The sequence below is a fragment of the Pteronotus mesoamericanus genome, unplaced genomic scaffold, assembly GCF_021234165.1.
Source record: "Pteronotus mesoamericanus isolate MK-2021 breed Mesoamerican mustached bat unplaced genomic scaffold, CSHL_Meso_final contig_22, whole genome shotgun sequence".
Classification (NCBI taxonomy): Eukaryota; Metazoa; Chordata; class Mammalia; order Chiroptera; family Mormoopidae; genus Pteronotus; species Pteronotus mesoamericanus.
The window spans coordinates 2,716,499-2,729,149 of NW_026555090.1; the positions used below are offsets into that span (position 1 = coordinate 2,716,499).

The 12,651-nt window shown below is 36.5% G+C and overlaps 2 protein-coding genes across 3 annotated transcripts in view; both read right to left on the reverse strand.

The window, feature by feature from the left end:
* Nucleotides 1-12,651, reverse strand: part of AKAP10 (A-kinase anchoring protein 10) — a 68,572-nt gene that overhangs the window by 13,125 nt on the left and 42,796 nt on the right. For both annotated transcript variants that reach the window (XM_054571168.1, XM_054571169.1), the window contains 3 exons: nucleotides 10,388-10,558; nucleotides 4,631-4,740; nucleotides 2,075-2,157 (listed from right to left, as the gene is read on the reverse strand). In XM_054571168.1, coding sequence (XP_054427143.1) covers nucleotides 2,075-2,157; nucleotides 4,631-4,740; nucleotides 10,388-10,558 — 364 coding nt within the window. The remainder of the gene's footprint in view (nucleotides 1-2,074; nucleotides 2,158-4,630; nucleotides 4,741-10,387; nucleotides 10,559-12,651) is intronic.
* LOC129068775 (40S ribosomal protein S8) lies at nucleotides 11,470-12,205 on the reverse strand. The gene has a single exon (XM_054571170.1). The coding sequence runs from the start codon at nucleotides 12,180-12,182 to the stop codon at nucleotides 11,556-11,558; it is 627 nt and encodes a 208-aa protein (XP_054427145.1). The 5' UTR covers nucleotides 12,183-12,205; the 3' UTR covers nucleotides 11,470-11,555.

Below are 12,651 nucleotides of genomic sequence, written 5' to 3' on the forward strand. Positions count from 1 at the left end.
GCTGAAGTTCTCACTAAGTTCATCAAGCATCTTTATAACCAGTGTTTTGAATTCTGCATCTAGAAGATTGCTCATCTCTGTTTTATTTCTTTTTCTGGCATTTTGTTGTTATGTCATTTGGGACGTTTCTTTGTCTCTTCGTTTTGGCAGCCTCCCTGTGTTTATTTCTTTATATTAGGTAGAGCTACTGAATACTCTTTGGATACTCTTTGCAGGAGCCTCAGCATGGAAGGAGAGGAAGGGAGAAGTGGGGCTGACTGCAAGCTACTGTCAAAATGGTATTCTGAAACAAAGCCCTGGGGTTGCTATTGATCTGCCATGTGATCCCTAACAAGTTACAATATCCCTCCATCCTCAACCTCTTCATTTATAGAATAAGGAGGTGGTATCCACAGGTATACCATTTAAGATTTGCATGAACTTGAAAATGCTAAGAAAATCTCCACTATTTTGGGTCTGAGAAGTGGGGAGTGAGGCTCTATGAGCATCCTCAGAAGAATAAAGTAATCTTTAGTGCCTATGTCAGTTTAAAAACTGATTTTTTTCTTAATATGGTTCATAATCTTACCACTCACATAATCTCCACTGAAACTTCTAGGTTAATTCAATCAACAAATATGTAATGAGTGTCTACCATGTACCAGGCGTAATTTTTGAATCAGGGAATATAGTGTCAAATAAAATAGACAAAATCTCTGCATTTTATAGGATAGCTTTAGGCTTACCAAATCAGCATCATAAAAAGGGGAGTAAAATAGTTAAAACAATCTGAGACTACATCCTCTTATTTGTATCCTTGGAATCTAGCACAGTGTCCAGCACACAGGAATCGCTTAAATGCCTTCTGAGTGAATGAACTGAATCTTAAGGCTCCTACATTACATCATTTACTTGCCAAAAAAGTACATGACTTAAAGAGACATCTGGAAAACTAAAGGAAGCACCAGGATATACAGATTTATTTAGTCAATTTATTTAGTCAAAAGCCATTCCTTTACACAGGCATGTCTCAAATTAATAATGCAAGTAACTTGATAGATGGGCTTGCTGGTGGAAATATTATCCTGTTGCCTCTACCTTCAAATATAACCTAAATAGGAACATTTTCCCACTACCTAAGCTACAGCCACCACCATCATCCCAAACATAGACCATGGCAAGAACGTTTTTTCCCTGCTTCTCTGCTTAAACCCCTATGCTCTATTTTCCAAACATCTGTTACAGCCACCGCTTTAAAACATAAATTACACCCTCCTACGTCCCTGCTCCAACTTGTACTGTGTCCGCCACATCTGAGTCTCAGCCTCACCCGCCTTCTGCCACTACGCCTCTCCTCACTCCTCAGCACCACTCGTCTTGCTCTTCCTTGATCGTGCCAAGCACTGAAGCCTCAGGGCCTCTCTTCTCTAATAACAGCTCTTGGTTTTAAACACACATCAAAATGGAGTATTTTCCTCTTATGAAAGTCTTTTTACTCAAGACAACACTGTCAGTCCAATTACACTGAAGAATTTCTAGGTATCATCTAAATGGATTCACACTGACTTCGAAAATCTTCTTGTGTAAACCAACTGTTTGTAAGCTGAAATTAGTTCAAAAAAATGCACTGTGTCACAAAAAAGAATTTCTGTGTTTAACTACTGGAATTGACCAAGTACTCTTCTGCCCACTAAGGATTTGAATTTCACCTATTAATAATTTCCACATATATTTCATACAACTCTCAGCAATTTAGAGGAAATTTAGTAAGATAAAGGGTCTCATGATGACCTCAAGGCCAACCTGGATTTGGTATTTTCATCATTAAATAAAAAGGTGTGAACAGTTTTCGACACAGATGTGTCTTCTGCATGGTAAACCAAGTTAAATAACTTCTGATTTAGAGAGAGAGAAACTATATATAGAGAGATGTGATTACATGAAGCCTTTGTACTCACTTGTGACTATAAATATAGGTGAACTATATAGAAATTACTTTATAAAATAAACAGTTTAAATCTGAAATGATCCTTCACTTACAGTCAATGACTAATGTGAATGAAGCCTTAATATAAAGTATAAAATCAGCACAAACCTTTTGATTTCTTTACATCAGGTTCAGGCTCAGATTCTCGGATGAACTGCCCCACGTCACTGACTCTTCCAAATGTCATCTTCCTATGGAAGTATGAAAAGAATATAATTTCTAACAATCAATTTTAAATTAAGAAAAATATCAAATTTAAACTATCTCATCTAAATCTAAAAAGTAAGAAATACAGTTGATAGCTATCCCATGTTATTTAAAGTGAGGATTATTTTAAATAGAACCATTCCCCACTGAAAGCAAAATAATCTTTAATTCAATGAAATTCCACTCAAATTCCCAAAAAGGTTTATGAAACATGACAAGTTCACAGGTAATTCATATTTTGAAAATTCAGAAGAGAAAAGGCATGAGAATAGCCAGATAATTTTATAAAAGAAGAGACAAAATGGTAGGACAAAATATTATGAAAGTAGAATAACATATACTTATGCTATAAAGCTATAGTAATATAAGGCAAAGTTAGAAGGCAAAGAACACAGTGAAAGGTCTTATTTTTAACAGATTGTTACTAATCAGTAATTAATATCCAAAAACAAACATAATTCCAACAAGTCATTGAGAAATCACCCAACAGAAAAATGTGAAGAGGAGATGGAAGAATCAATTCAAAGAAAAACCTCAACAACCAACAAATTAGGCCAAAAGAAGAGCCATCTCATGAGCAATATCCAAGATTGGTAAAAAAAAAAATTAAAAGTTTATGTTATTTAGTGTGGACAAGGATGTGGGGAAAATTAGTATCTTTATTATTGACTGGTAAGAATGTAAAATGTACAGATACTTTTAAAGGTAAATTAGTGAGGTCTATTAAAATTTTAAATCTGCTACTTGGAGCAAGGAAGGATACAAAAGGAGGTGTTTTGCTATGTTGTGTAACAATGAAAAATGAAAACTTAAAACACTTAAGACCAAATAGTGGTACAACACATTATGTGGAATATTTTGCCATAGTTATAAGCTGTAAGTAATGTTATATGCAGAATACTATGAGATAGCTGAAATGAGGTAACTCTGTATAGACTAATACAGAAAAAAAATCTACAAAACTTACTATGAATGAAAGCACAAGATACAGAATACATCATAATATCAATTACATAAAAATAAACAAAAAACTCCCCATATACCATATTATAACAATGATTATCCTGAACAGGAAGGAGAGATAATAAACACTTGTATGTGATCGAACGGGACATTCATCTATAAATAAGACATTAGTCTTACTTATACACTTAATTTTTTATGAGATTAATATAGTTGTAATTAAAAGTTAATTAAAAAAAGAAAAATAAGTTTTGTGATGCCTATATATTATTTCCTTTTAGGAAAAGTTGATCTGATTTTAGCCTTCCTAATAAGTCATTTTATGTATGGGATTTGTTTGCCTTGAGAAAAACTTCAGAAAGATGTTAAAATCATAAAATTAAACACTGGAAACTATCTTTAAAGATGGAGAAAAAAAATCACCTCTATTTATGACCCATTTTATAAATTATTATTTTTTAATTATATTTTATAGACAAAAAAACCTACAGAACATCTTGCAATTGATACTTTCTTAAGTAATGTTTTAAATAAAGGACCTGACCATTCTTTAAGAATAAATACCATCTTTGCAAATTAACTCATTTAGGCTTATTGCCTGCCATTTCCAAAAAGAAGAAATCAATGCCGATACACCTGAAGTGTGCTTTTCAAAGACAGTATGGCCAAATAACCTTTCACTTACTTCAAAGCACCTTTCAGACTCCTTGGCCTCCCAACTATCACTGTTACTTTCTGATAAAAGCAACTGAACACACTGAAATCCCTTTTTTATGGCACTGCTGGGACCGGGGCTGGGTTTCAGTAATCAAGCCATTACACAGGCTTATGTGTTAATCAAGTTGTGTTTAGGGAAGAGGAAGTGATTCTATGATTTGATCTTTGGTAAAGTTTAGTAAGTCGCATATCTTATGAAACACTCTTTTTATTATAGGATAAAATAAACAACCATGTTAATTCTCAAATACAAAAGAATAATTTTATTCCATTTTACAAGTATTAGTTATACAGTCTATAATAAGTGATATTGGCATCTCTGAACTTTAATTTTATTTTTGCCTTTAACACAGGCACTTTGAAATAGCTAACATGTTGGTCAAATGAAATATGGATGATACAGCCCCAAATGTACATCGACCATATATGGTGATGGAATAATGGTGGTAATACTACTTATGGAGTGCTTACTAGATAACTAGGCATGCTTTAAATGCTTTTATTTGTTATCTCATTTAACTTCCTCAACAACCCAATGAAATAGTAACATTATCCTCATTTTATAGATGAAAAATTGAGACACAAAGAGGTGAGGCTGTTTGCCAGTAAGCGGCTGAGCCAAGATTAAAACCCAGGAAGTCATTCCTGAGCCTTCTCTCTTAACCGTGTTCTACTGTGCACTGTTTGTAAAAGTAGATTGAAATAGGTTGAGTGAAAATATAAAAAGATGCAAAATTCACCATACTTGAAAAAATTCTAGACATGTGCCAAGCTTACCCTGCATATGCCCGTTGGTACAAAGATTCTGGATCCAGACTTGCAGCATCCACAATTATTGCTTCATCAAAATTTTTCAGAATTTTAACACTAGCTTTTTTCACACTGGACTACAATAGAAATTATAAAATTAATGCTTTATTATTTAGGAATCAAATCACTTTTGGTTTTGGAACATGACAGATTTATACAACATCTGCAGTGTCTGAAATACATGTAATTTTTCACTCAGTTCCATCATTACTGAGATGCTTAACAGCAATAATTCTGAAATATAACATCAATATATAACTACAGGGAAAAAAGCACAATATTAAAATGTACAACACATGAATTCGCATGCCAAATCTGTCTTTCTTAATGACCAAAATTCCCACAAATGTGCTGTCGTCATGGCATTAGGTTTCCTAGTGTGCAAAACTCCCACCCATACTGAGGCGTATGCCCTATTGTGACTAATAAACGTAAAGTCCAACTTTTACAAGATAAGCATGAATGCTCCTGATTCTCAGAGAGGCCGTGTGACAAAACAAGCTGAAGCGAGCTTTCCAAAATATCCAGCTAAATGAGCACATTAAGGTCCCCTCTCCCATTCTACTTCACTCCTCAACTGCCCATTGAAAGCAAGACAAAACTGATGCTTCTATGAAATATAGCGCCATGGGTAGCCATGGGCTGACCCAGAAATTCCATTTCTAAAATTTCAATTCAGACTTACAGTTATACAGAATGACTTATATACAAGATTATTCACTGCTGCATTGTTTAAAATAACAAAAGACAACACATTTAATACCCATAACTCAAGTACAGGTTCAATTAATAAATAATTAAGCAAATACTTATAGAACATTCTTTGAGGGTGAACGTGAGGGAGGGTTCAATTAATGTAGCCAGAGGGGCACATGGTTAAAAGGAAGGAGGCGCCGGAGTAAAGAAGAGAGAGCACTTCTGAGAGGCTACCGCCGTGCGGATTCTAAAACCATACAGCACAAGAAAACTACAGACTGTCCTCTCTTCATTATAGATGCAAAATCCTCAATGAAGGATAGCAAGCCAAATCTAGACACATACAAAAATAATTATATACAACAACCAAGTGGGATTTATCCGAGAATTGCAAGGCTGGCTTAACATCTGGTAATCGATTAATGTATTACACTGCATCAAGAGTAAAAACTAAAAGCCTGCATAGTCATCTCAACTCATGAAGAAAGAACATTTGACAAAACCCAACACTTTCTTGATAAAAAACATTCAACGAATTAGGAATAGTGGGGAACTTTCTCAACTTCATAAAGAGTGTTTATGAAAAACCCACACCTAACATATTCCTAAATGATGAAAAACTGAAAGCTTTCCCTGTGAGATCAGAACAAGACAGATGCCCACTTTCACCACTTCTATTCAACAATTTAGTAGAAGTTCTAGACAGAGCAATTAGGCAAGAAAAGGAAATCACAGTCATCCAAAGTGGAAGGGAAGAAGGAAGACTTTCTATACACAAATGTCATGATCTTAGATACAGAAAGTCTAAATAATACACAAGAAAACTATTAAAGCTAACATGGATTTAGTAATGCTGAAGGTAGAAGATGACACACAAAAACCAGTTATATTTCTATGCATTATCAATGATGAATCAAAAAATGAGATGAATTATACATAAAAGCAATGTTTCATAGTATTTTTAAAGATTTTATTTATTTTTAGAGAGGGGGAAGAGAGAGAGAGGGAGAGAAACATTGATATGAAAGAGATTGCCCTGGCTGGTGTGGCTCAGTGGATTGAGCACCGGCCTGGGAACCAAAGGGCTGCTGATTTGATTCCCAGTCAGGGCACATGCCTGGGTTGCCAGCCAGGTCCCCAGTAGGGGGGGCACATGAGAGGCAACCACACTCTGATGTTTCTCTCCAGCTCTTTCTCTCTCCCTTCCCCTCTCTCTAAAAATAAAAATAAATTTAAAAATCTAAAAAAAAAAGAGAGAGAGAGAGAGAAACATCAATTGGTTACTTCTGGACAGAACCTGCAACCCAGGCATGTGCCCTGACCGGAAATCAAATCAGTGACCTTCTCTTTGTGGGATGACGCATAACCAACAGAGCCCGACCAGTCAGGGCAGTTTCATAATGTATGATGTTTTTAGAACAGAAGGACAGGTAAGGTTTACTTTCAACCCAGACTTCAACACACACACACACGCACACATACTGCCCTCCCCACCCCCTTCGCAAACATTTTTGGAAAGGAAGAATCTGATCCATCAAGAAGGGACAGCTTGAGGAAAAGTTTTAAGAAAAATATTTATAAATTCAGGGAAAACAAACAAAAGCACAAAAGCTGAACTGCATAACTTTAACTGTCTAGTCCAGATTAACTCCTAGAAGAAAATTTTCATTAAGAACCCTCTCAGCAATTAGCAACCTATAAATAAATATAATCACAACTTAATGTCACCCAGGGGCTTGATATTAAAAAAAAAAACAAACAACTTTACAGAATATTTAAATTGAAAAAGTGAGCAGATGTGATATATCCTAGAAATAAACAGTTTGTCAATTTAAAAAATGAAACTAAGGAAACAATTCTGCTGGGTGAAAAAGGTGAGGGAATTAAGAAGTACAAATTGGAAGTCACAAAATAGTCACGGGGATGTACACTACAGCACAAGAAACATGGTCAATAATATTGCACTATGTATGGGGCCAGGTGAGTACTTGAAATATTGGGGAAAAATACTTTGTAAAGTATATGATTGTCTAACCACTGCTGAACACTTGAAAATAATATAAAATAATATTGTATAATTTAAAAATTTATAAAAAAGGTGCACGACTTATACAATGAAAATTACAAAATGTTGCTGAAAGAAATTAAAGACAGCCTAAATAAACAGACTATCATCCCATGTTCAGGGACTGGAAGACTTAATATTGTTAGGATGAGAACACTCCCAAAGCAATCCACAGAGTCAATATAATCCTGATCAAAATGGAAATGCTGATCCTAAAACTCACAGGAATCGCAAGGGGCCCAGAATAGCCCAATCAATCTTGCAAATGATAAAAACAAAATTGGAGGACAGATACTGCTTGATTTCTAAACCCACAAGGCCATAATAACCAAAACAATACAGTACTGACATAAGGATAGGTGCACAGATTGACAGAGTAGAACCCGACAGTCCAGAAATTCACTCTTCTATCTCTGGTATAATGATTTTTGACAAAGATGCCAACACCATTCAATGGTGAAAGAACAGTTTTTTTCAATAAGTGGTGCTGGGACAACTAGATATCCACAAGTGAAAGAATCAACTTGGACCCTACCTCGCATAATATACAAGCTAACTCAAAACGGATCAAAAGCCTAAAACTCTTAGAAGAAAACGGGGGGGCCACAGGGAGTGACTGCCTGACTGGCACAAGGTTTCCCTCGGGGGTGACAGAAAAGTCTGGAACCAGGCAGCAGTGCTGACGGCACCACACCGGGAACACATAAAGTGCTGCTGACTTGTATACTTTATAATGTTAACTGAATTTTACCTCAATAAAAAATTACTTCATAGTATATAAACTTACAATAAACCTGCATATGGAATTGAGAAAACAATTCTATTTATAAGAGCAACAAAAAGAATAAAATATTTAGAAATACATTTTTAAAAATATAAAATACTTAAAAATTACAAAATATTGTTGAAAGAAATTAAAGAAGTTTTGAATAAATGAAAGGACATCCTGCATTCATGGACCACAAGATTTAACATTGTTAAGATGGCAATACTCCCAAATTGATCTATGGAGTCAATGTACTCTTAGTCAGAATCCTTGGTAGAAAGGTTGCTCTTTATAGAAATTGACAAGCTGATTGTAAAACTCAAATGGAAACTCAAGGGCCTCATCGAAAAAGAAGAACTAAGCTGGGAAACTTCCATTTCCTGATTTCAAAAGTTATTACAAAGCAACAGTAATCAAGACAGTGTCAAACAGATACCATTTGACTCAGCAATTCTATTCCTATCTATTGAATAATATACAAGAGAAAGGAAAACATATTCACACAAATTTATAACAGCTAAGGTAGAAACAACCCAAATGTCCATCAATGGGTAGGTAAACAAAATGTGGTTATGTCTGCACAATGGACTATTTATTATTTAGCCACAATAGATAATAAAGTTCTGTTACATGCTAAACAGAGATGAACCTTGAAAATATTATGCTAAGAAAAAAAATGTTAAGTAAAAGAAGCTAATCACAAAAGACCACTTATCATATGGTTCTATTTATGTGAAATAACCAGAATAAGCAAATCAATAGAGGCAGAAGTAGACTGGAATAGCCTAGAGGAATAGAGGATTGGGAGGGTGGCAGTAAAAGGACACAGGGTTCCTTTCTTGGGTGAAAAAAATGTTCTCACATGGATTGTGGTGACAGCCAAGCAACTCTGTTGAGTATACACTATAAACACGATCGAGTTACACAACGGGAATGGGTGGAATGTGTGGTGTGTGAATTCTATCTCAATAAATCTATACACAAAAAATACACACAGGGTGATTTCAGTTATAAAATGACAAAACCAGGTAACACTGATATATACCATCAGAAGGCGAGAGCAGCCACTCTGCGGGGGGTGGGGTGAGGCTAGTGCCGGGAAGGGGATACAACGAAGTTTCTGACATACTGATCAAGTCCTGTTTCTTGGTCTGGATGCTGGCTAATGGGTTAGTTCTGTTTATGACAAGTCTTCAAGCTGTACATAGTTACAGTTTGAAGATTTGTTGCATCTTCTGTATATATGTATTATACTTCAATCAAAATATAAAAATATTTTTTACAATTAGCACCTAGACCTTTAAAATGTCTAAAAAAGCCCCAAATATTCCAGCCTATATAAAGAAACAAAATGACAACCACATCCAGCAGGTTACTGCCTACATAACCTTAAGGGGAGGAAAATGTACCGAGGAGACCCTTCTGGATGGCAATAGTACTGTCTTATCAGTTAAGAAAATTTGTCCAAGGCCCAGTGTCAAAAATTCAAAGTGTTATTTATTTATTTGTCAATAGATGACAAAATAATCACGCTATGCTATTAAACTTATGGTGAAGAACACCAGACAAGGAGATTTCTGATTCTAGCACTTATTGTGTGACTTTGATAAAATCAGTTCACTTGGCACCTCCTTAGGCCTCTTCGCTTGAGGATACCCACTTTGTGGGATTTTGGAGAGAATCAGATAAGGTTTGATATATGAAAGAACTCCAAAAAAAAAAAAAAGAAGAAAGAAAGAAAGAAAGAAAATGTACAATAGCACTATAGTTCAAAATGAATTCAAAAGCTCTTCGGTAAAATACAACATTAAGAAATCTAGCAGTTCACTCAATTATTCTTTAAGAAAAGCATCCCAAATTTAGTTACTAAAATTTCCCAAATAAGTACACAAAGTGCTCTCCAGAGGCTACATTTACTTGTTGTTCCACTTATTTACACATTCACTGGCTGATTCTTGTATGTGCCCTGACCTGCCATGCTGATGTAGTGGGATGGCGTTCTAACCAACTGAGGTGCACGGCCAGGGCCACAAATACTTTGATCAGAATATAGATCTAATTCTATATTCCAAGAGAGGCTGATTTTATTCCTCTTTTGTTTCTTCAACAACTTAAAACTTGCAAATGGGACCTGTTGCTGGATTTGAAGGAAAGGGTGTGTACACCTTTCTCAAGGCAGAGGCACATGGGTGAGTACCTGAGAGGCGGAGCTGTCGGCACTGCCGTGGGGAGGGTCCTCAGGAGGGCCGGAGCCGGTGGCCATCAGCGAGGCGTTCCCTCCCAGAAACGCGTCCCCTCGCACCGAGTGGATGAGGTCATTCAAGTATTTATAGTATAGGTTGCTGGACAAAAAGCCAGGCAAGAACACCTACAAGAGAGGACCAACACTATTTTAAAAATGAAATCAAGGGGGAAGGAGGGAGGGGGGGTGGGGAAAAGGAAGGGAAGGGGAAAGTCAAGGAACATGTAGCAGGACTCATGGACAAAACCAAAGGGGAAGAGCTGAGGGAGGGATGGAGGGAGGGGGCAAGGGAAAGTGGTGGGGGGGAGGCAGAGACAAATGTATTTGAAAAAATAAATTCAAATTAAAAAAAATTAAATAAAAAGATGAAATCAAATACAACCAAAACTGTATTTTAAAAAAGTGTTACCTATATTTCTATTAGCTACCACAAATGATTTCACTTTTCCTTTCTGCAGTCCAAGTATTATCCTTTCATATACAGTTTACACTGTAACTAAAATTTCAATGTGGGCAATTTATAGGTCCCCCCACCCACTCCAAAAAAAAACACTTGCTGTGAAACTATTACATAGACTTGATATTTAAACTCTAAATGACCAGAAAATGGTCTAGGCAATGTACATATTGAAACTAGATTTTTCTGGTTTGTTATAAATGTTAAAATCTCTGTGCATACAGATTTTTACTTTTGAACTGATTTCCTTATTATAAATTACTAGGAGCGTGATTACTGAGTTAAACAGTATGGACACTTTAGCTCTGACACACACGGCTAATTTACCCTTCAGAAGGGTGCTGTCCTTTTGTCCCCCTAGCAATACATCAAGGTATCTGTTTTGACACAGGCTTTCCAGCACTGGGCTGTGTTATTTCAAATTATTGTTAAATAGGTGCCTAATAATGCATGAACATTTTTATTTTCATTCAAAAACTATGAATGATGCTGAGTAAGTTCTCATGTTAATTACTGGCATTTGCTCTTACCAACCTTTCCTTCACAGCACTTGGCACAACCACACATAATTACGCCTGTGTTTATTTATTTTTTTTAAGAATGAACACCTTTATTACGCGAGCCTTTTGTTTTTTTATCGTGAGCTTTAAACAAAGGAGGGAAGATTTATTTGCCTTTCCGGGCCTTAATTTTCCTCAGATAGAACTCCAGCTCTTTGCCTTCTAGCACATAGCCATCTGCTCGGCCACACTGGCCTGGTCTTGAAGCGATGCATGCGAGAAGCTTGCCCTGCTGAAACTGCTCCTCCAGAAGACTGCTGATTTTGGCATTCTTTTTCCTTTCATCATATTTCTTCTGAATTTTCTTTGACCGTTTTTTGTTTAAAATTTCTTCCTCTTCAGGAGTCAGCTTGGCCCCCTTCTTGCGGCCCAGGGGCAGTGCATAGTGGGATTCGTACCACTGTCGGTACGGTGTGCTGTCAATGAGCACGATGCAGTTCTTTACTAGGGTCTTGGTACGGACCAGTTCATTGTTGGATGCATTGTAGACAACATCGATAATTCTTGTTTTGCGTGTACAACACTCTGAGCCCCAGGAGAAGTTGCCCACGTCCAGCCTCAAGGCTCGGTACTTCTTGTTGCCTCCTCGCACACGAACTGTGTGTATGCGGCGCGGGCCAATCTTAGTGTTGGCAGCAGGGCGCCCCAGCTCATATTTTCGCTTCTTGTGGTAGGGCTTCCTCTTGCCCCCAGTCTTGCGGCGCTTGTGCCAGTTGTCCCGAGAAATGCCCATGGCTTGGCGCCGGCTGGAAAGAGCACGCCTGTGTTTAATGTGCACCTCATCACAGCTAGAACTCCAGGAGGGCAGAAGTCACATTTCTTTCGTGTTGTGCTAACACCAAGAGCTAGCACAAAAACGTGCACAGCACTGGTGAAGGAATCACCTTTGTCTTTTCCCCATTCTTCTAGTTGATTCTTAAAATTAGTGTAAGTTCTTTACATATACACATTTAGTAAAATATATTAAAATTCATTTTCTCTGTGCTTTACTTTTCTTTATTACCCAGGAAGTTTACAATCTGTATATGTTTCCTTTAAGATCAGAAAGATTTTAATTTTAAACATGAAAAAATTCTTTCCATGTTTAAAGCCTGGGCAATACCTGATACTCTATTCAGTTTACCACTAGCTTTTTCATGATCTGATTTTTATATGTGACTCTTTCATATTCCTGGAATTCAGTATTTCTGTGCGTGTTACAT